Here is a 22,004-nt window from a genome sequence, read left to right as displayed (position 1 = left end):
GCTCTGCCAACTGAGCTACCCGGGAACCCCACCCGACACCGTCTCAACTTTTCCCTTTATATCCACATCGAGTGCACACAATCTCTGTGATTGTGTGCACTCGATGTGGGTCTCTGGCGTTTCGTCAGCCCACACGAGTTATGTGGATATAAAGGGAAAAGTTGAGACTGTGTCGGATGGAGTTCCCGGGTAGCTCAGTTGACAGAGCGCTGGTACGTTCAACAGAGGCCCCGGGATCGATACCCGGCCCCGGAACAATTTTTCCCTTGAAATTATTCAAATCGGCTTTACAGGGAGCTTTACCTGAAAGATTAGTTTTGCAAATAAATACATTATTAATTAATTTTATGTAATTTAAAAAAAAAAATCTTCATTTTGCTTTATTAAAATAAGTTTATAATCCCCTTTATTTCCTAGACTTTCAAATAATTATAATGTATAATAAAAATAAAAAATAAATAAAATTAGTCAAAAAATAAATAAAGAATAATACAACTCAAAGAATAAGTGCCTTCCTATTATGAGTGAAATCTTTCGAACAGACGTGTCTCCAATTAAGGCCTTCTTGGCCTATAAGGTATCAAAATTTTAGAGTTTGCCATTAGTCCTTATTAAGAAAAACAATAAACGAACTGAATCAATGTATTATCTTTGACGTGTCAATTTATTACTTTGAGTTGTAGGTCCGCATATAAATACACTTTTCTTTCAACTGCTCTCCTGTAAAATTACACATTTGTCGCTTACGCCACTTCGTCTTTTTAGCGACGACATGTCTGAAAGTAGTCTACTTTTCACAAATAAGTGTTTATTACATGCAGGAAAAATATTAAAGATATCAGAGAGACCATAACAATATTATGGTTACCAAATGATGTAACTGCAGATTTTTTTTTCATACTTCGATAAAAGCTTGATTATAAAACTGGTTTGAAAAATATTATTAGTAACCTTTTTTATACTTTATCAGATATTTAAGTTCTAATAAGTCTTGTTGTGGTACCTTGTAATTTTTGTCCAATTGTGAGTTCATTTTCTTATAAAATTTTAGAAATTTAGAGCCTGCATTTTCTGATAATATTTGTGGTCGTTCACTACATATACCCTTAAGTTATGGAAAAATTCTTCTATAGACATTATTAAGCGTTCATTAATTAAATCTCCAACATCAATATTTTTAGAGGCCTTGCTAAATGTAAACAAATTCGGTAACTGATCCGATAAGCCGGCTCTCTATATATTTGTTCCTCGGTGTCTCTCTAAAAAAAAGTAAAATATATTTAAAATGTAATAGAAACGCTGAGGGGTAATAATAATAATAATAATAATAATAATAATAATATTTTCAATGTCACTTCTTCCATGGGAAAATTTTACTCACGATCGCTGTGACCGAGTATTCTCCTCCCCCACCAATGACTTATTTTAAGGTAATTTAAAACTCTTTTGATAGCAGTATTTCATTGAGTTCATTTATTAATTTCATTTGGTCTTCACTTACATAGTCATAATATTAGCCTATAGGCTGTTATACACGGAGTAATATCTCTTAAGATTTAGTTTCTTAATTGATATAAAGTCTTCGAGGATATTAAACATTTTTCACTTCTTTCAAATTCAATAATGAACATTAAATTTTCTTCCCAATCACACTTAAAAGTTGGCGCGGTAGATCTCCGCTTATCGCTTGGACTTGGTTCAGACCGTTTCCTCTGTACTACACTAATGCTGGAACTCCAATGGTCTCTTGGCATCTGACGTCACACAAGGCAGCCCGCCAACTTGCCACGCGGGCGCTCGTGCCGTTCGTTGCCCGTAGAACGCTATCGTGCACGTGTCTGAGCTAGTATGTAATGTTCTGCTTCAAATCGTCCAATGTCTGGGGTTGTGTGGCGTAAACTCTGTCCTTTAAATGACCCCATAGAAAGAAGTCCGGTGTTGTCAAATCTGGAGATCTCGGTCGCCACAAGTTCTTGGAAATTATCCGGTCGTCAAAGAAACTTTCAATTAGATCCATGGATTCGTTTAATGTATGACATGTGGCGCCGTCTTGTTGAAAATATCCAGAATCTACATGTCGTTCATGAAGCACTTATGCACACAGTAAAAGTCGGGGTTTGGTGTGCAATCTCCGCACAGAGAATAGTGGGACTAATTTTTTCTGCCCAGAATGTGAACTCTGCACTGCATTTTCATGAAGTTTGTTGATCAACTGGACAATAGAGAGCTCGGTCAAGGATATTGTCTTGAGTTATGCTTCAGCATTTTCTATAGAGGTTAGTAATTTCCCAAAGATATTCTACATTTGAGATATAACAAATTGTGGTTAGCATCATTCTTGTTGAAATACGTAAATAAAGGAATATGTTAGTTTTATGTAAATAACTCTGTATTTTGGAGCTAAATAAGAGCAGAATCACAAAACTGATTAAGTTAGGGAGAGTAAACGAGTAATTAACTTTTTTGTAGGTAATTTTAATTTTAATTTTAATTTTGAAAAATCTCATTATATGGTTATTGGGGGAAAGAAACAAAATCTCATAATTGAAAATAAAGTGTTATTAAATATAGTAATAAATACAAATATTTAGGTGTTACAATCACAGATGATGGAAGGAACCATGTAGAAATGAAAGAACGTTTGAAGAAAGGAAAATATGCAATACCCACTCTTAATCAAGTATTATGGGATAATAAAATCAGAAATGAAGCTAAACATAAAATTTATAAATCAATTGTGAGAAGTACAACTTTATATGGGGCAGAAACTTGGCAAAATAAATTTTTGGCCTTAGAAATGAATTATTGGAGACGATTTCAATAAGAGGCATTTCAAGAAGAGATAAAATTAGAAACGATATAATCAGAGAGAAAATTCAAGTTAAAAATGATATTGTGGAGGATATTTTCACAAAATAACTAATACGGTATGGGCATATGATGCGAATGAATACAGAAAGATTACCGAGGCTGGCATATGATTGGACCCCATCAAGAAGAAGAAAAAGAGGAAGACCTATGACAACATGGAAAAAGGGCATTCTGGAAGCTATGGAAAGAAGACAATTAGGAGAAGGCCTATGGAGAGATAGAGGGGAGTGGTATCTTGCAGTGCGATACATTTATCAGTGATTGTACATTAATATTTGGCTGTCAGAAAATGTCAAAAGGCATTGTAAACTGACTAATATATACATTTTACTACCTTTATCAACATCTTAGGTTATTTAGCGTCTGAATGAGGTGAAAGTGATAATGCCGGTGAAATGAGTCCGGGGTCCAGCACCGATAGTTACCCAGCATTTACTCATATTGGGTTGAGGGAAAACCCCGGAAAAAACCTCAACCAGGTAACTTGCCCCGACCAGGAATCGAATCCGGGCCACCTGGTTTCGCGGCCAGGCGCGCTAACCGTTACTCCACAGGTGTGGACGCGAATAATTAACATGCTTGCTGTGGTCTGAAAGGACAATTGTACAATATACAGAAACCCTGAAACTCACCTATTCCTGATGTCTCAAAGCAGATTATGCTGCTTGTATTATGTATTATGTAAATGCGAAACTCTATTCTCATTGGGATATCGCACTCTCGGAAGTCGATTAAGATAAGTAAAATCACGAATTTCTATATATATATATATATATATATATATATATATATTTTTTTTTTTTTTTTTTTTTTTTTTACTTTGCGACCTTCTTATACAAAGGGATTAAAATAGAAGGGGATACATAACAGATCAAACAGATCAGCAATGGTCGCAGTGGTGGGTCAAAATGACCCCCATTGATCTAATATTACAATACAATTCTCGCTAGTGAAGTCAGCAAGACCCCGAACCCCAACCTAACACAACATGGAACACTGACCACGGGCAGGAATCAATATCTTAGATGGAGCTCACATCCATGAGCGAATTTTTACGCAGCGACAAAGCTGTCTCTTACACCACGACCTCAATCGGCATGACTTCTCTATCAAAACAACCAAGATAATCTATTGCATGTCAGTTCAAAATTTACATAAGACATACAAATATATACAAATATACAAATATATGTTCCTCTTAGTCACTGGCGTGGCTCAATCGGTTAAGGCGCTTACCTGCCTGTCTAAAGTTGCGTCAGGCGCAGGTTCGATCCCCGCTTGGGCCGATTGCCTGGTTGGGTTTTTTCCGAGGTTTTACCCAAACGTAAGGTGAATGCCAGGTAATCTATGGCGAATCTTCGGTCTCATCTCGCCAAATACCATCTCGCTATCACCAATCTCATCGACGCTAAATAACCTCGTAGCTGATACAGCGCTGTTAAAGAACCAACTAAAAAATCCTCTTTCTAACCAATACTATTTAGAAATAGCGAGACTCCCTTCTCGTATGGTCAGAATTTTGTAAGGTCACTTGCGACTGTATTAACATAGCCTACTTTCTTTTCTTTATTCGGTGGTACCGGTAGGTCCACAATGTCACCGATAATTTTTCTTTATTTTAATCCCACTTCCTGAGTGTCTTCACAAAGCCGCAGTCTGCAAATGCACACAGGAATACGCTGACCTCGTGGTTACCTGTGCATAATCCGTGCATATTCTGCAGTAGGCCCTTCCGCGTGCACGCCTAGCCTCGAGTCACGTGATATCTCCGCCTGGATTCGTCACTTCCGATTGTGTCATCGCCATCATTATTTTCTACTACTACTATCATTATAGTGGGCCTTCCCCCCCACTCCCACAAGAAGAGTTCCCACCGCCAGGTTTTAAAACTTCACTCCTCGTGATCACTGTAATCAGTGTTCGTCCTGGTGACATTTGTGTCGGCTGTTTAAGTCACTGTGACAATGTGAATATCATCATCTGACGAGTGACTAGTGATTACGAGTGTTGCTTGTATGTTCTCATAGTGATTAAAAGACGTCATTATTTATGAATACTTAGTAACATGGCTACAAATGTGGTCTTCGGATAGTTTTGTATTTATACACTGAATATATATATATATATATATATATATATATATATATATTTATTTATTTATTTATTTATTTATTTATTTATTTATTTATTTATTTATTTATTTTTCATTCACAAACATATTATTAATTTTTTTGCTTACTCATTTCGAAAGATTCCCTTAATTTACTTACTTACTTAATCATTTTCTAGTTTTATTCGTTATTTAAATTTTACCTAATTACCAATTACTTATGTAATTACGAAAATCTTTGCTTTTTACAGATAAGATTACAATATTGATATTAGTTCACAAAAGTACAAACTTAATAATTTTAAAAAATGATCTATATACAAAAAATAGTTATACATAATAAATATACAATTACCTAAACTAATTAATCAATCGCAAATCTCAGTAATTCATTGGTTCAAACTTCCACTTACGTCTGGTTTTAGTGAATGTTTAAACCAATTGTGATAACCATTAAAACTTTAAAACTTATCTATCTGCTCCTTCTGACAATTTTCTACCATAAACATTTTTAAATCAATTTTCCTTTAATCATCTAAATTTATTCTATAACTTTCATATTTATGTTTAGTTATAGGTTCACTTATGCATGTTAACTAATTATTCCGTGTCATCATACTGCATCCAGGTTAGCAGTTGTTGACATATAGCGAGCACACTGCAATAGCTGAATCGGTATTTTTCAGTGAGTACAGTAGGTTAATCTAAATTCCTGCTACATGCTTGTCAAGCAAGTTATTTGCTTAATAAGATTACAATGTTTGTTTAATTATTCTTATTAAAATGTTTATCTAAGAAATTTTAATTATTTACTTATTCATTTATTCGTTTACTTATTAATTAATTCATCTATTTTTTACTTATAGCCTATATGTAGAACTATTGTTTATTTTTTACTTACTTACGAAATGTTATTAACTTCTCTATTTAAAAAATACTGTATATTAATTATGAAGAAATAAAACAAGCACAACCATGAATAAAACAATACAATCGAAGTTAAGTCGATGTGCCATAAAACAGACTAAGCCAGCTGTTTACGTAAAGCATTTAAGTTGAAAATAGTGTACCTTAAAGTTCTAGCAATCTTCTTTATAAATTACTTGGAAAAACTTGATTTACTTTAAATTTATTTACTGTCATTTTTGCAAAATATTATTGCAATTCCCATTCACGTACTTTTAAATTTCATAGTAATAGTCATGTTTCTTCCAGCATATAACTTCTTTTGTCTTTAAGTCAGGTCACCATAAAGAACATAAGTAGTTATTATATGTTTTTTAACAATTAACCCCTGTATGACAAGTAATGTATTTTATTATTTTTGTGGCACTATTAAGTCTACATCCTTACATGTAATTTAAATATAATTTTCATTATAAAAACTCAATATTAGTGAAAATTAGCTTTTTCAAACTTTGCAATAAAAGTAACCATATTTTAATCGCCACATTTAATTAAAATGTAGACGCTAAGCAATAAAATATTTTGACGTTCATAATAATTACTGTTTCTTTTCGATTTTACTGCATGTGTAATATAAATTTCACTATTTGACACTCATATAAAATTTCACTTCATTTCTAGATAGTAATTTTTAAAAGAAAAAGATATCTAGAGCTATTCACATTAGGACTAATACTCGTAAATGTCAAATAATACGTTAAAATTAAATTATACGTACATTTTGATATTAAATACATTGATAAAAATCTTTCATAAATCTTCCCAAGCATATTCAGATTATATTATTCCTTTTTATTCTGCTTCGACGTATAAGTATCCATGGTATCCATAACAGCGTTAGGATTGTTACGATGTGTTTGTTTATGCCGTTGCCATAGAAACTGGATTTTCTCAACAGCAGGCACGGTGTTTCGACGGACAGACACGCTTTCGTGAATTCCAGCTGGAAGACTCGCGTGTCCGAGAGTTGGACTTGACACAGATCGTATTGTTGCAGTACCTATTTGTTTCTCGAGTGTTATTGTGCTGTGAACGGGTAGAATAATGTGGACAAGGATTGTGATATTTTTCCATGTGTGGACGGCCTTGGCCGGAGTTTCGAATCCTGATGGCGTCATCATTGTTGAGGATGCGCCTGGTGAGTGAAAAAAGTTTCTGTGTATCATGAAACAAGTACAAAATATTTATGAAATACAAGCATCTTCTCTGTAATTATTTAGGATTACAATCTGGCAGAGAAGAAATCCTGATGTATTATTTTCATGTATTATCAGCGACATAGAAACTCTTATGTATGTATTTATATAATAAATACTGTAAATGATCTTCATCACCAACATCATTGTATTAAGATATAGCCTACTTGTACTTATCAAACTTGTCAAGAATAGATGTCACTGCTAGTTTATATCATTGATTCATATATTAATTTTTAAAAATTTCCGGCTGTAGTCAGAAATCTTGTTCTAACTGCGTTCAATCTTGACGAGTCCTGTTTCCGAAGGTTGCAAATTTCGTTGATATAGTGTAGTGTTTAAAATTCGCCTGGAGCTTCAGTATGACTTCTTTGGGCTTGGGAATTTAATTTTACATTCTTAATATTTTCTGAAATTAAATTATCTTTTACTGATGAATATGATATTACAATCTCTTTTAATATAATTCAACAAACGTTTTTAACCCTAAAAGGTCATCTTCAGGTTCGGTGAAATGTACATTGAACACATTTAAATATATGGAAAACAAAATCATGTCAATTTCAAGGGAAAAATTGTTCCAGGGCAGGGTATCGAACCCGGGACCTTTGACTGAGCGCACCAATGCTGTACCAACTGAACTACCCGGAACTCTACCAGGCACCGACTCAATTTTTCCCTTTATATTCACAGACATCAAAATGGGCTGACAACCGTCAAGCAACCAACATCGAGTGCACACAAACTCTGTGTGACTCGAATTGTGGTTTTTCTGTTAATGAACAGTGACACGTATTATGCAAGAGTCGGTGTCTGGTAGAGTTCCTGGGTAGCTCAGTTGGTAGAGCAGTGGCGCGTTTAGCCAAGGGTCCTGGGTTTGATACCCGGCCCCGGAATAATTTTTCCCTTGAAATTATTCAAATCAGCTTCACAGAGAGCTATGCCTGAAAGCTAGATTTGCAAGATCATGTCGCTTTACATTGAGATTATCCTAATTAGCACAAACTTCCTCTCATGAAAGTCATTATGAGGTTAAAATTGTTAAAATCTATAAAAACATATTAGAACATATAAATGAAAATATTACATTAATGAGTAGTATGTCTAAAGCATACACTGAAAAAGTAGTAGAATGGGGTAATGATTTGAATGGTTTTGTCTGTAGGCTACATATCACATTTATTTTATGTACTATTTTACAGTTGCAATGTTTTGCCTTATGATTTGCCCTTTGCAATGATTCAAGTGTAATACGTCAATTATTTTCAAGGCAAAAAAGATAATGTGTCCATAAATAATTTCGGATAATAAAAATCATCTAATTAACCTTGTGTGGTTGTACACAGAAAAATGCGTTCCTTTTTGTGATTGTTTTAAAAAAGTTACGAGACACCATCATTATTATAATTCATTTTCAACGCATTTCTCTACTGGAGCTTATATTTCGTGTGCTAAATAGTTACTTATAAATAAATGATATTCATTTATAACTACTCAAGATAGACATTCTCACGCATACACATATATAAAATTTTATAATAATAATTTACAGTATAAGAGAGTAAAATTAGACTTTATGCGCCAGTAGAAAGCTTAGTGTCCGATGCGAAGCCGAGAATGATAATTGCCACGAGCGCATAAAATATACATTATTTTACCCATTACTGGTATCTAAATTTAATTTTAAATTTCTAATATGTTTGTGAAGTTAAAAGTGATTGAATGTATGGATTTTATTGTTGCTAATGTGTTGGTTGTCGTGGAGAGATTGATTTAAAAGCTTTTAATTCACTGCTGTGAATAAAGCCATCGCGTAGGTTGCTAAGGACGGTGAAAGAAAGACCAATTTAGATACCAGTTATGGATAAAATAATAAATAATGTGTATTCATTGACTGAAAAATATTACTGATTGCCGCCAATTTTGAACTTACAATTTTATTATTCCCTTTTTTAATTATTTCTGATTAGGTAATCGAAGAAAAAGCTTAAAGACAAACGCTTCCAATTTTTCTGCAAGAATGCCAGTAAAACCTGAATCTATTTGTAAAATAAATGTTGCATACTTATAGCATTCTGGAGCGTATTCGAAGTTATTTTCTAGATCAATGACTTCACATTCACATCACTGTGCATAAGAAGTACAGTTTTTTTATAATTATCAATCAAACATATCATGGAAAAGCTTTTGATAATAATTATATGACATCCCAGTGAGCCTCAGAATAATAAAAACTTTCATCCCGTTAATTATTCTGAAATTATATCAAGGAGATTTAAAAAAATATATTGTTTTTTCCCTACAGATTTATATAAATTAATTTCGCTTAACGAACTGATTTAAAAAAAAACGAATAAATGTACTAATATGTCACTTTCTAGATGGGGGAAAGGAACCGGCCACCCAACATCATTATCTCCTGCGTTAGTTTCCTGATGAGTAATGCCTTATTCGTGCCACGTGAGGTTCCAAACAGTCTTTAGACTGCTGATCAAACATAAATGTTCTTTCAAGACTACAAATAGCTGAATTCAACAGGTTCGAATTGGTATGAAGACAATATGCAAATAAAATTATATTCTATGTTCCTTTTACAAAATGGTTAATATTTATAAATTACATTACTTGCAAATAAGGAAGAAATATACCAAATGATGATGATGACAATAATAATAATAATAATAATAATAAAACTTCAAACTTCCATTAAGGATGAACTGTTGGGTAACTCCAAGAGTCACTGAGTATTTTCCGGTGGACACAAAAACATATCGGGATGAAAATGGTTATGTAAAACACCCACATTGCTCGGCCTTATAGGCTTTGACGGAAACAACTTTTGTCAGGTTTACTATGCTGCCATCTAGTTGTTATATAAGGAGTCACGTCATAACTCCCATTTGAATTGCATTAGCGACTGTACTGCCATCTCGTGTTCGTTTATGGCGGACGGGTGTCGATCCTGGCGGATATTCTCTTCAAAATGCTGCCGATTTTAACATAGGGATGATCAATCTGTTACATATATGATCTAGGTATAACGCAACAATCTACCTTAAGGAACTGGATCTTTATAACAGTCTCACTCTCGCGCTCCTGAGAATTTTGAACCTACAGTAGACAGACGTAAGTAAAGCGCTTCCCTTCCCTAGTCGTATGGTGAACGTGTCTCAAAGCTACAGGCTACATTAGGATAACATGGAACAAACACAAGGCAAGGGACCTTGCTTCCTTGCCCTATCGGAAGTTGGACCTTGTCAACTGAAGTAGTAATGGTAGCAATCGTAGTAGTAATACAGTAATAGTTGTAGTTGAGTAGTAATAAAATTATTATTATTATTATTATTATTATTATTATTATTATTATCATTATCATTATCATTAACGTTCCTAGAATTAGGCTTTTGCGAGATTTTATTCTCACTCATGGAAAAAATTTGAACCAACATTAGACATCCAGAAATAGTGGGACTTCTTGAGGGAATGGTTACCACGGTACAAAGTCCTATTTAAGAAACATAGCCAAAATTAATAAAAAGTACCTACACCTTGATCCCATAGGAGGAAGATAAGTCTACATTTCCCTGCAATAAGTCGAATAGTCGAATATGTATATGATGGAATTAGTCATTATTATAATATGTATTATTTTAAAATACGATCTTTCAAGAACTATTTTTATCTTCTTCTTCTTTTGGCATACAGCTCTATAGTTTAACTAAAGCCTCCTTTAAAACAATAGCCCAATCACTTCTGTCCTCTGCCCTCTTCCTCAATTTCCTTATTCCCACTTTCCTCAATACAACCCAACCATCTCAATCTGGGACGATCCCTATCTCTCTTTCCATCCAGTGTTCCAGTGAAGATCATTTTCGCCATTCTTTCGTCCTCCATTCTAATTAAGTGACCTACCCATTCAAGTTTTTAAATTTTTATCGAAGTTACTATATTGGGTTTCTTATATACTTGTTCTAATTCCAACTTACTACGGATTCTTCAATTATTTTGTTCTTTAACAGAACCATAAATATTTCTCAGAATTTTCCTTTCCCATCTTCTAAGTTGTTGTTGTTGCTGTTCCGTCATGGTCCACTATGGGTTTAATTATCGTTTTGTATATTAATAATTTTGTCTGCTACTATTTTTATATCTGTATATTATTGTAATTTCAATTTATTGTACTCAATTCTTTGTAACAAAAACTGTCATGAAATGAAACTTCTGATGATGCACTTTCTACATCATTTTGTGTGTTTGTCATTCTGTTTATATAATTATCTCCTCGTATTTCCGTTAAAATAATTTATCTCTGTTTCTAAGAACGGGATCTTATTGAAGTTCAGTAGTACTTGAACATAAATATTCATAACATCTCAAAACGAGTTGGAAAGTCCCGTAAAATTACGTAACTGTGTTGCTTTCGAATGCACAGTTCTATATATATAGACGGTGCGTGTATGTGTGTACACACCGAACCGGAACCGAATCCAAGCGCGCTTCTTCACAGTGCTCAGGCGTGAAAAGTATACATAGTATTAAGACAATGCACATAACCGAGAGATGTCATGTCTATTTTTCAGGTACCCTCACATAACTACATCAACCATTAAACTGCGACATAATAGAAACTCAACAGATACTTTTATAATGTATCACATGACACCACCAGGAGTTTACCAGCAACTACTCTGAAACTGTATCTAGCAACATTACGTGAACAATGTAATGGGCTTCTTTCTTCAGAATTTTGTCCAGAATACTAATCGATCACTCAGTGAAGAAGGGAAAGAACAATAATGTAAAAGTTATATGAACTCGCGTTCTTGCAAAGATTCTTAGAGCTAATTTTAACATTTAAGAGAGGTCCTACCATTAAGAACACACGGTGTGAATTCCGCAGGTGAATTTTGAATCCATGCCTCTAACAGCATAAGATAAGTCTGCTCTTTTAGGCCCATTGTGTATCTTTTTTTAGTAGGTTATTTTACGATGCTGGATCAACATCTGAGGATATTTAGCGTCTGAATGAGATGAAGGTGATAATGCCGGCGAAATGAGTCCAGGGTCCAGCACCGATAGTTACCCATCATTTGCTGATATTGGGTTGAGGGAAAATTTCGGAAAAAACCTCAACCAGGTAACTTGCCCCGACCGGGAATCGAACCCGGGCCAAATGGTTTCGCGGCCGTTACTCCACAGGTATGGACTTGTGTATCTTCTTACGACTTAAATATAAGATATGATTCAGAGTTCCTCATAGAAAATACAGATACATACACATCGAAAAGAAATAAATTACCACCACAAAATAAATGTAGAGAACATTTTTAACTTCTCACATATCAGGAATTTTTCAATACATACATGACCATATTATCTTAATTTTTATTACTTTCTTTTCTCTTGTCCATAAAATGATTTTTAAACTTACTGTTCCTCTAATTGTTTCATTTACCTTTCTCAACTACGAAACCTTTTCAGAAAGCTGCAATTAATTCATGTCTATAGCTAGTAATAATTTCAGTGATTCTGTTTTAGTTACCATGTCTTAATACTAGACCCTACATGTTATTGTAGGTTCTTTAGATCATTGAATTAACTTGTTCGATGCAAAATATTTATACTCGTAAATAGGGACCGTATTCTGTCTCAGAGCGTATAAAGATAAGGTTAGTTGTTCATAGGCTATATTAACGTGACGTCATGTTAGCGCGTGGCACAAGTACTATTAGGGAACATTTGCGTCTTGTTTGTGATGTAGTTGACATTCTATTCATGATTAGCCATGAGGAATGGTACTACGATGACCTTTCCTACAATTTAAATTATTTATTCATATATTTAATTACTGATTTATTTTTACTAGCAGAATTAAGACTTTAGGTCTTCTCTTCCACTCAGCCAGTATAAAAGTACATAGAAAATATTATAAATAATAGCAATACAGAAAACAATGTAATAATAATAATAATAATAATAATAATAATAATAATAATAATAATAATAATACTGTAATAGTAAGAGCAAAATGTATGTGTGTTCAAATAAATGTAATTCTAAGAGTTAAACTATTACAATTTAGTGTTAAATAAGATAATTTGGACCAAAGGAATGATTAACATAATAAAGGAAAATTGATATATTAAAAATAGAAATCATCTTCTACAAAAGTAATTTTTGAAGAAAGGATATCCAAGAGACGAAAAGCAGTTTTTTTTTATAATCGGCTTTTGAAAGTAGTCAATATCTGACATCCCCTTTACACTATGTATATTAGATACGCTATTTTTACTATTTACGCTATCATAAAGAATTTAGGCTTACATTGATCAAACATACAGATACACTATTGTGCACTACTTACAAAATAAGTAGACAATAGTATTATTAAATAAAATACTTTGCATTACAATACACAACACTATAAAAAAAGTGTAAATAATATGTGAACAATATAGGCCTACATTCTTCATCATAGTGTAAGTACTAAAATTAGCGTATTCTAGTGCACGTAGTATAAAAATTAAATTGTAAATATTAGTCCAACTATTAAAGTGGTCTATGTTTTTTCTGCCCAATTTGACCAAATAGGAGTCGCGTGAGCAGCCAGTCAAGTACTTCGCTTGCATATACACGCGCGTAATCCACTTAAAAACTCAGTAATACTTAACCCTGCAGCCTCGTGGAACAAAATAAGGTCCGTACTTATAACTGTTAAGTGGAACATAATGATTATCGTCTTGTGTCTCTATTTTCCTTCGTAAGTTTCCTTAAAGACTCCATACACGCAAAGAATTATGGTAGACATACTTCCGGGAGATGTAAGTTTTATGAATTGGATGACTGTCTACAGATGGTCAGATTTACTTTCTAGATTTATAATTCGCCAAGAAGTCGTAAGAGATCGTTGAAGTCAATTATTTCCCACGCAGGAATGTGATTACTCGAGAAATACTATTCCTCCATGGTTCTTTGTTCAATCATTATTCGTCATTCCTTAGCGCCATTATTAAACAGAATCCCTGTAGTTTTGCTATTATAACTTATAAACGAACAACGATTTGCTACAGAGGGAGCGTAAAACGAATGAAATCTCGACCACATGCTCGCAGTAACGTTTGTTTCTATGTTTAAATTTTCTGCTGCTTAATTTGGAGAGCTCTACAGTCGAAAAATTTCAAGATAATCGCTGAACTCTGGAGTCTTACCTCCGGGTAAAAAGTTTTAATACATTTTGCCCATACACTAGGAAATTTTCTCGTGGATTTAGGTGTGTACAGACTTACTTCCAGATAAATCTTTGCTGTATGGGACCCTTTACAGCTGAATAATTCTCCTGATTGCAGAATTTAAAGTATCTTATAGTTTACCCTGCATTCGTGAGAGTTTTTTTTTCTTTTGAAAGATGGCAATGGTAAATAAAATACATATGATAACAAAGAAATAATTGTGAATGTATATACCAATGCCAAGTTGTCAACCCAAGTGTTACTGGTTGACACAAAATTGTAGTTTAGCATGACTCATACATGCTACGAAATTTCGTAAGACAACACAATTTATGCAGATCTTGTCATAATAAATACAGGAACAGTTGCAACTACAACTTATAATTAAGTTTATGAGGAGATATGAAATAAACAGAACGGAAGTCGCTTATACTGCAAACAGAGCCAAGGCTAGACACAAAATAAGGGCTAATGTTAACGAAGTGTAGAAAAAGAGACAGTTGTCCAGGAATTCCCGCTGGTTGGAACTTCACATAGCGTTCTGAGATTCATTTTCGAGTCATTACAATTAGAAACTGTGAAAAGCGATAATATCTGTCATATTAAATTTACTTTAAAATTTTACTCAAGGACGCCGACATAAGAAAGGATGTAGGCTAGAGTTTATCAGGCAATGGCTTCTGACCATGAATTTAATAGCGTTATAGCGTCACCTTATTCCAGAAGGATGCTTGTTAAGTCTCTTACTGTATATCTGTTCTGCAGACAGAAGGTCGACTTGCCATACGATCAACTCCAAACTGACGTTCTTATATGATTTTTTAACAACATCGTAAATTTTTATTCCAATATATACAGCATAAAACAGTGTCTCCGGAAAAAATAGAGTAACGTTACATCCTCTCATTATTATAACTTCGTTTTCTAAGGAATGCAGTTTTACCAGTTTTGTTATCTTTTCAATGTAAAAATAAGGAAAAGTGGACATTGCCGCAAAGGAAGTTTTCTTTACCATGGGAATAAAATTTCTATCACCTTGTTCTGTCTTTTCTTTGTAAAAACAAGAAAGATGGGTATATACGAGACAGACTACTTCATTACTATTCCGTTTTCTTCGGAATACAATTCTTTAATTTTTACTGCTCTCCGTATAAAAATGAGTGAATATTACTACAAAAGAAATATAGTTATGTGTCTTAGCTCTGTCATTTCTTAGGTCTATAGGCAAGGAAAGCTATATGATATATATATATATATATATATATATATATATATATATACGTATTTCCAAAGTAAGATTTCTCTTCATATACAGGCTATATATAATTTTGTACCTATCCAATTTTTCTTCCTATATAAAACAGAAAGTACAGTGTATCGACTTCAAAAATAAAATTTCATTTTCATGGGAATAATATCATTTATTTCAGCCATATCACTCATGAGTAGAAATGGAGAGGAGTAAATATTTTCTACAATAATTCAATAGGCTATTTTAATTTCAGACAAATATTACTTTTAACATTATTAATTTCTGTATACTGTGTAAGAAGGATAAACATGACATCTTCCTCAATAGTATAATTTTATTTCGTCTTCAAGTAAATACATTTCACATGAACAGAATAGTATGGCAGTTTGTTTACAATGTCAAAAAGCATGTCCCTTAACTTCTTCGATATCGATTTAACAGTTGAACAGTTACAGAGAAATTGTGCTAGAAAAGTTTTAATTTATTTGCCGTTGAGAAAATTTTACTTCCAACAGCAACTCATCTTGGTATCGAAGTAATACTCTACAAATAAAATGTGACATTTTATTCGGGAGAGAGGCAGATACTTGTGTTACTATAAGAAGGCTTGATAGACTTGTCAGTATCTAGAGGTATTCTCTGAAATATAGATCTAGTATAACAGGATTGTGTAGAACGACACTCAAATGTTTCTGGAAGGCGCTGTTTTTATATGAAAATAATACACTCAGGGACAAAAAAAACCGGACACTTCTATATTTGCTTGTATTTTTGCCAATTATTTCAAACTGAAACAAAACCCATTTAAACAAAATAATGTTTCATTTAGCACCTTATACGACAACATTTGAAAAAAAAATCTCTGATGAGAAAATTTTACAAAAAAATTACAAAGGGCGTATAACTATGGCATCGTTTGGTCTAACTGTTTTTTTTTTCATTTTATGGTGCCTTAAGCATTAAAAACTCTTTTTAGTAACGGGTAGTACCCCCTCTGGCTTGAATAACTGCATCCATACGTCTTGGCATGCTCTCAATTTGGTTAGCAATGTCTTCTTGAGGAATAAGTTCCCATTCTTCGCCAAGTGCTCGCCTCAACTCTTGTAACGATTCTGGTCTCGGTCGTCTATTCTTCACACGCCGTCCCAGCATGTCCCACACGTGTTCAATTGGGTTCATGTCTGGACTCCTTGCTGGCCATGGAAGAACATGGATTCCCACTTCTTGGAGATAATCTCCGACCGCATGGGCAGTATGCGGCCGTGCATTATCATGCATTAAAACAAAATTATCGCCTACAAATTGGCCAAATGGCACAACATGATCAGCCAAACATTCATTTACAGTATATACCTATCAGCTGTTAGTCTTCCATTTTCAACAAAAACCAACTCTGTACGAGCATCCGTACACACTCCTGCCCAAACCATCACTCCACCACCTCCATACGGCACATTTTCGGAAATGAAACACTGTGAAAATCGTTCTCCCCTCCTTCTCCAAACTCTTTCACGTCCATCAGGTGAGCACAGATTGAAACGGGACTCATCGGTGAACAGAACACAGCTCCACTGTCCATTTCTCCAATCCCTGTGATCATTTGCAAAACGCAGTCGTTCAACTCGATGCATCCTGAGAAGTCTGGGACCAGTTGCAGGTCTACTTGATATCAGTCCACTTGCTTTCAACCTCCTTCTAACTGTTTTGGCGGAAATTGGGCGTCCATGCATGTTAACAAATTACTGGGCTACACTAGTAGCTGGCAGGTTGCGCTCGCTAAGAACTCTCAACACCATATATTACCTGTCTTCATTTGGATTTGTAGCTCTTGGACGACCCGAACCTGGTCTTCTGGTATATTCTAGGGTCTCTCTATACCGTTTTATGGCATCATGGGTTGTGCTTCTAGCCATATTCATAACATTTGCAATGTAACGTACACTGCGTCCATCATCGTAAAGGGCTACAGCTCGAGCCACATCTTCAGGTCGCATCTTGTTTTAAGACAAATGTTACAACCCCACTTAAACTCAGAAAATGTAAAAATAAAGAAATAACGAATGATAACGATAATGAAGCACAAAATGGTTGAGACAAAATTGTTATAGCTGAGACTCCGAAAACAAAATTGGAATATTTGGTTGTAATGGCTTGTTTATAAAACAAAAAACAATCAACAATGTATACACGTCTCCATAACAACAGATGGCTACCATAATATTGTATGAGAAGATAATGTTTTGCAAAATACCAGCAAATAGTAAAGTGTCCGGTTTTTTTTTTTTGTCCCTGAGTGTATTTTGTCAGGAGGAAGATGTGTTATTCAGAATTCATTCTATATATACTGGAAACGAAAAAACGAAGTAGGTTGTTATTCCAGGGCTGATTCAATTTTACTTTACTAAAATGTTTTCGTCTGTAATCTACTAACGATTCTATGAGCAATATGAAAATAAGGGAAGTAAGATCAGTATGTACCGCACATTAAAAACTTTGTATGCTTTTGAAAGTTTGCTTAATTATGATATTATAAAATATTCAGAATTCGTAATTGTATAAATTACTCCATGGCGATACAAATTTCAATGTAGGTGTGTTGCGTTAAACAATATGGATGAGTAAAGGAACATGTCCGTGAAATAATAAACATCAAAACCAATAAATGTTTCATAAACTTGAGAGATCGAATGCACATAATTATATTTCACATTCGTGATTTTCATTCTAGCTACTATAAGAGTGGAGAATTTTATGGAGCTAAATATTCATAAAAATTTAAATCTTCGAAAGGAAGTAAAGCAGGGGTTTCCATGTATTATTATAATTTTGAAAGAATTCTGTCCTTGAGTAAGAGGATATAAGCACAAAATGTATGTATATATATTTCGATGTGCTAGTTCAAAAGGGAAACAATTCAAAATTTAAAGTTTTGGGAAAACTGCATTTTAAAGTGTCATGTTGCTGCGAAAAATCCTAGGAGCATTGAAATTACTTCAAATTCTGTTAATGATATTTTATATAGTATACTATAAGTTTCAAATTAGAGTGATGTTAATTGGATTTTGCACAGAAACATGAAACTTTAAAATGTAGTTTTCTTAAAACTTAACATTTTGAGTTATTTCTCTTTTGAACTATATATAATTGGAGATATTTAATCTAAAAAATCGGGTGAAGTAGGCAAATTGAAAAATGAGAAATTATGTTCTATGGAAAACCTAAAATTATGCCATTGAAATAAATATAACATTTCTTTTTTGACAGGATGGATTGATGAACAAAAGTCATAATATCATAGATCTATATATAGTATATTTATATCAACAGTATAAATATACGTTCCCATAACTTCTAATTTTTCAATTTCTCTACGTCATCTGATTTTTGCCACTAAAGATCTTCGATAAAATTACATTTCACATTCGTAACAATATTGTTATAGCTACCAACGCAGCGAGGTAACAAACTGGACTCGTGATCGGAGGCTGTGCTTCGACGTGAGTTCGAATTCTGCTTAAGATTATTGCTTTGCTTGGATATTTACGAGATTTTTCCCGGATGTAAGTTAGATATAAGGTAATGTCATGGCGAATCTTCTGTCTTACTTCGCTAAACTACCATCTTTATACCACCAATTCCACCGACGCTAGGTAACTGTACAACTTTAAGCGAATGCCAGATAATCTCTGGCGAATCGTCGGCCTCATCTCGCCATATATCATCTCAATATCGCCCAGCAGATACAACGAAGTTAAATAACCGACTAAAAATAAAAATAACTGTACAGTTAATACAGTGTCGTTAAATAACCAATTAAAACATTGTTATATCACCATTATTGACGATGTAGTGCTATGGTATACTCCATTTTTATATAAAAAAAAATATAGGTGACAGTTAAGCGATTATCTTTTATAAAAATGTTACGTTCTAGAGCGTTAAATTTTGTAAAGTTGTAACCGTTAGAGTTTTAATTAACTGCTATGGTACATATTACATGTTTCTGAAGCTTAGAGATCTGTGAAGCATCCTTAGATTTAAAGGATGTAATTTAGATAATTTAATCGTACCGATTGTAGAAATGTCGTACTTCATACGCGGGGGTTAAATGTACGGAATCTTGGAGATTATACAGGACATCAAAACAAATAATCTGATAATATGGGTAACCATGGTTGTAAAATCCTACTTATGACAGCGTGGTGCTATTGTTTACTTATTTATTTTCTTGCTTACATATTTACGTATTTTGCTTTGTGTTGTTCTTTGTGGTAGACCTACTTCACTTACTGAAACATTTGCTTATCACTGTTCAGTCAAGAAGGTGCTATAGCATGGTCAAAGCTGTCTCTGGACCTCAATCCTTTCGATTAATTCTTTACGGGTGCATTTAGATAATATCGTGAATGAAATTAAGGAAGAACTAATTTCCAGGATTTTAACGGCTTGCATTTCAGCTCAGATGAGTCTAGGGGTACTTTAAACAGTTAGACAAAACTTAGTCGCCGTTTCAACGTATGTAATGAAGTAAGTACACACCACATGAAGTAGATTCTCTAATTGTGCAGCAAAAAATAAAAACTAATAAATTAAGCAATATAAAAGGAAATAATTACAAAAGAAAAAACAATAAATATAGAAAACAATATAAAACTTGTAGACGTTTATTTCAGGCGAATATAACGTCGCAAGAAGGCATTCCTGACAAAAGATTGGCATTTCACTATAATGTCTTGGCTTGACTACCAATAACTTACAACCCATAGAATTTTGTACATACTCTTCGTTTACAGCTTCTAGATTCTTACAAAAATAATAAATCTATTTTGGATCTGAACTCGGATATTACTGATAGTATCACAGTCTAGTAGCCTGTATACAGTCACGAAGCTTAAGTTGTGAGTGTGCTAGAAACAATAAACTGTTTCGCATTGTCTGTAATGAGGCGATAGTAGTGATCCCATTGGTTAGCAACTATCTATGGATGCATATTTACTACGTATTGAGCTTCGTGACTATATACTAGACTGTAATAGTATTTGTCGTAAAAATTGATCTAAGAGTATTCGAGTTTAATAACATTCAACTTCATTCATATCAGACATTACGGAGCTTCTTGTATAAGGGAAAAATGAATTCCGCTATCCACTTCAAAATATAATTCTCGTATTCTAAATGTATTTATTATGACATTTATTAATCAATACAATGTCCAGAAATCTCTTATTGAGCCCATAATGTTATTTGTGAAGTTCTCTTCTAATACTGCGGTTTATTTTACTATTTTCACTCCACTGCCAAGCGCAATCTTTAATATTAAGGGATTAGGCACAGCTTACAGCAGTAAAATGTTTGGAAATATTCAAAATTTTGTTTCTCCATTACTATATCTTGTACAATAATGAAAATTGGTATGTGTAAAACACTGTCCTTCTGCTATATGAAAATAAAATATTTTTTACGATTTAAAAAAATTATTTATACTTCTTTTTTTTTTTTCAAAATTTAAAATGGTGGCAGTTCACTGTGCAGTGATGAAACTTTTCCCTCATAACTCATAAACTTTTTAACTTTTTCATGTTCTCTCTCTTTTATTTTACTGCTGAAACTCATGTTTACAATATCATGTTCTTTCAACTACATTCCTTATAAATATGTTTTTTTTTATTTTGTGTTAGAAGAAAATACTGATATTTGACATTTGACCATTTTTTAACTGAATTTATTTTTTATCAGTCAATCTATCAAAGATAGAGAAGTAATCTTGCACCATATTGTAGATATGGCATGCATAAATACACACACAAAATTTCATCACAGAATGTTGGATAGCTTTTGAGTTATGTGGAAACACTTCATAACTGCACAGTGAACTGAATTTTGAAAAAAAAAATGTAAATAATTTTTTTTAATAATTAAAATATTTTCTTCATGTACCAGAAGGTCAGTGTTTTACACATACTAATTTTCATTATTGTACAAGATATAGTAATGGAGGAAAAAATGTTGAATATTTCCAAACTTTTTACTGCTTTAAGCTATACCTAACCCTTTAAATATATTTCTTTAACAATTTCTTAAATGGATGAGAATAAATTAGGTTTCACATTTTCCACTTCTGTGATATATGATAAAAACACGACTTTTTGAATGCTCAAACGTTCTTTGTTATTAGATAAATATAAGGAGGGAGAAAAGTAATCTTGCACTGTGACAATCCTCCCCTTATGTGGTACCTATTGAGTTATGTCCATTTTCGAATTTTTTCCCTTAAAATTTCTACAATTCCCTTCAAAGTTCTCTAATTTTTTTAACGGAAGCGGAGTGAGACAAGTGGCCCACAGGCTTGGTGCTCATACAGATTCTTCCTTACAGTTCTA

The 22,004-nt window shown here is 33.4% G+C and overlaps 1 protein-coding gene across 6 annotated transcripts in view; it reads left to right on the top strand.

Moving 5' to 3' along the window:
- LOC138701803 (uncharacterized) overlaps positions 1–22,004 on the top strand; it is a 208,325-nt gene that overhangs the window by 112,433 nt on the left and 73,888 nt on the right. Inside the window, exons 1-2 of one of the 6 annotated variants that reach the window (XM_069829105.1) lie at positions 4,769–4,884; positions 6,846–7,085. The exons of 3 other annotated variants lie outside the window; for them this stretch is intronic. In XM_069829105.1, coding sequence (XP_069685206.1) covers positions 6,992–7,085 — 94 coding nt within the window. In that variant the 5' untranslated portion in view covers positions 4,769–4,884; positions 6,846–6,991. Of the gene's footprint in view, positions 1–4,768; positions 4,885–6,761; positions 7,086–22,004 lie in introns of those variants that run through there. 2 more of the 6 variants (XM_069829089.1, XM_069829098.1) reach the window with 2 other exon arrangements.

Source organism: Periplaneta americana, chromosome 1 (genome assembly GCF_040183065.1).
Source record: "Periplaneta americana isolate PAMFEO1 chromosome 1, P.americana_PAMFEO1_priV1, whole genome shotgun sequence".
Classification (NCBI taxonomy): Eukaryota; Metazoa; Arthropoda; class Insecta; order Blattodea; family Blattidae; genus Periplaneta; species Periplaneta americana.
Note: the sequence above shows the minus strand (reverse complement) of the source record. Positions and strands in the feature narration are given on the sequence as shown.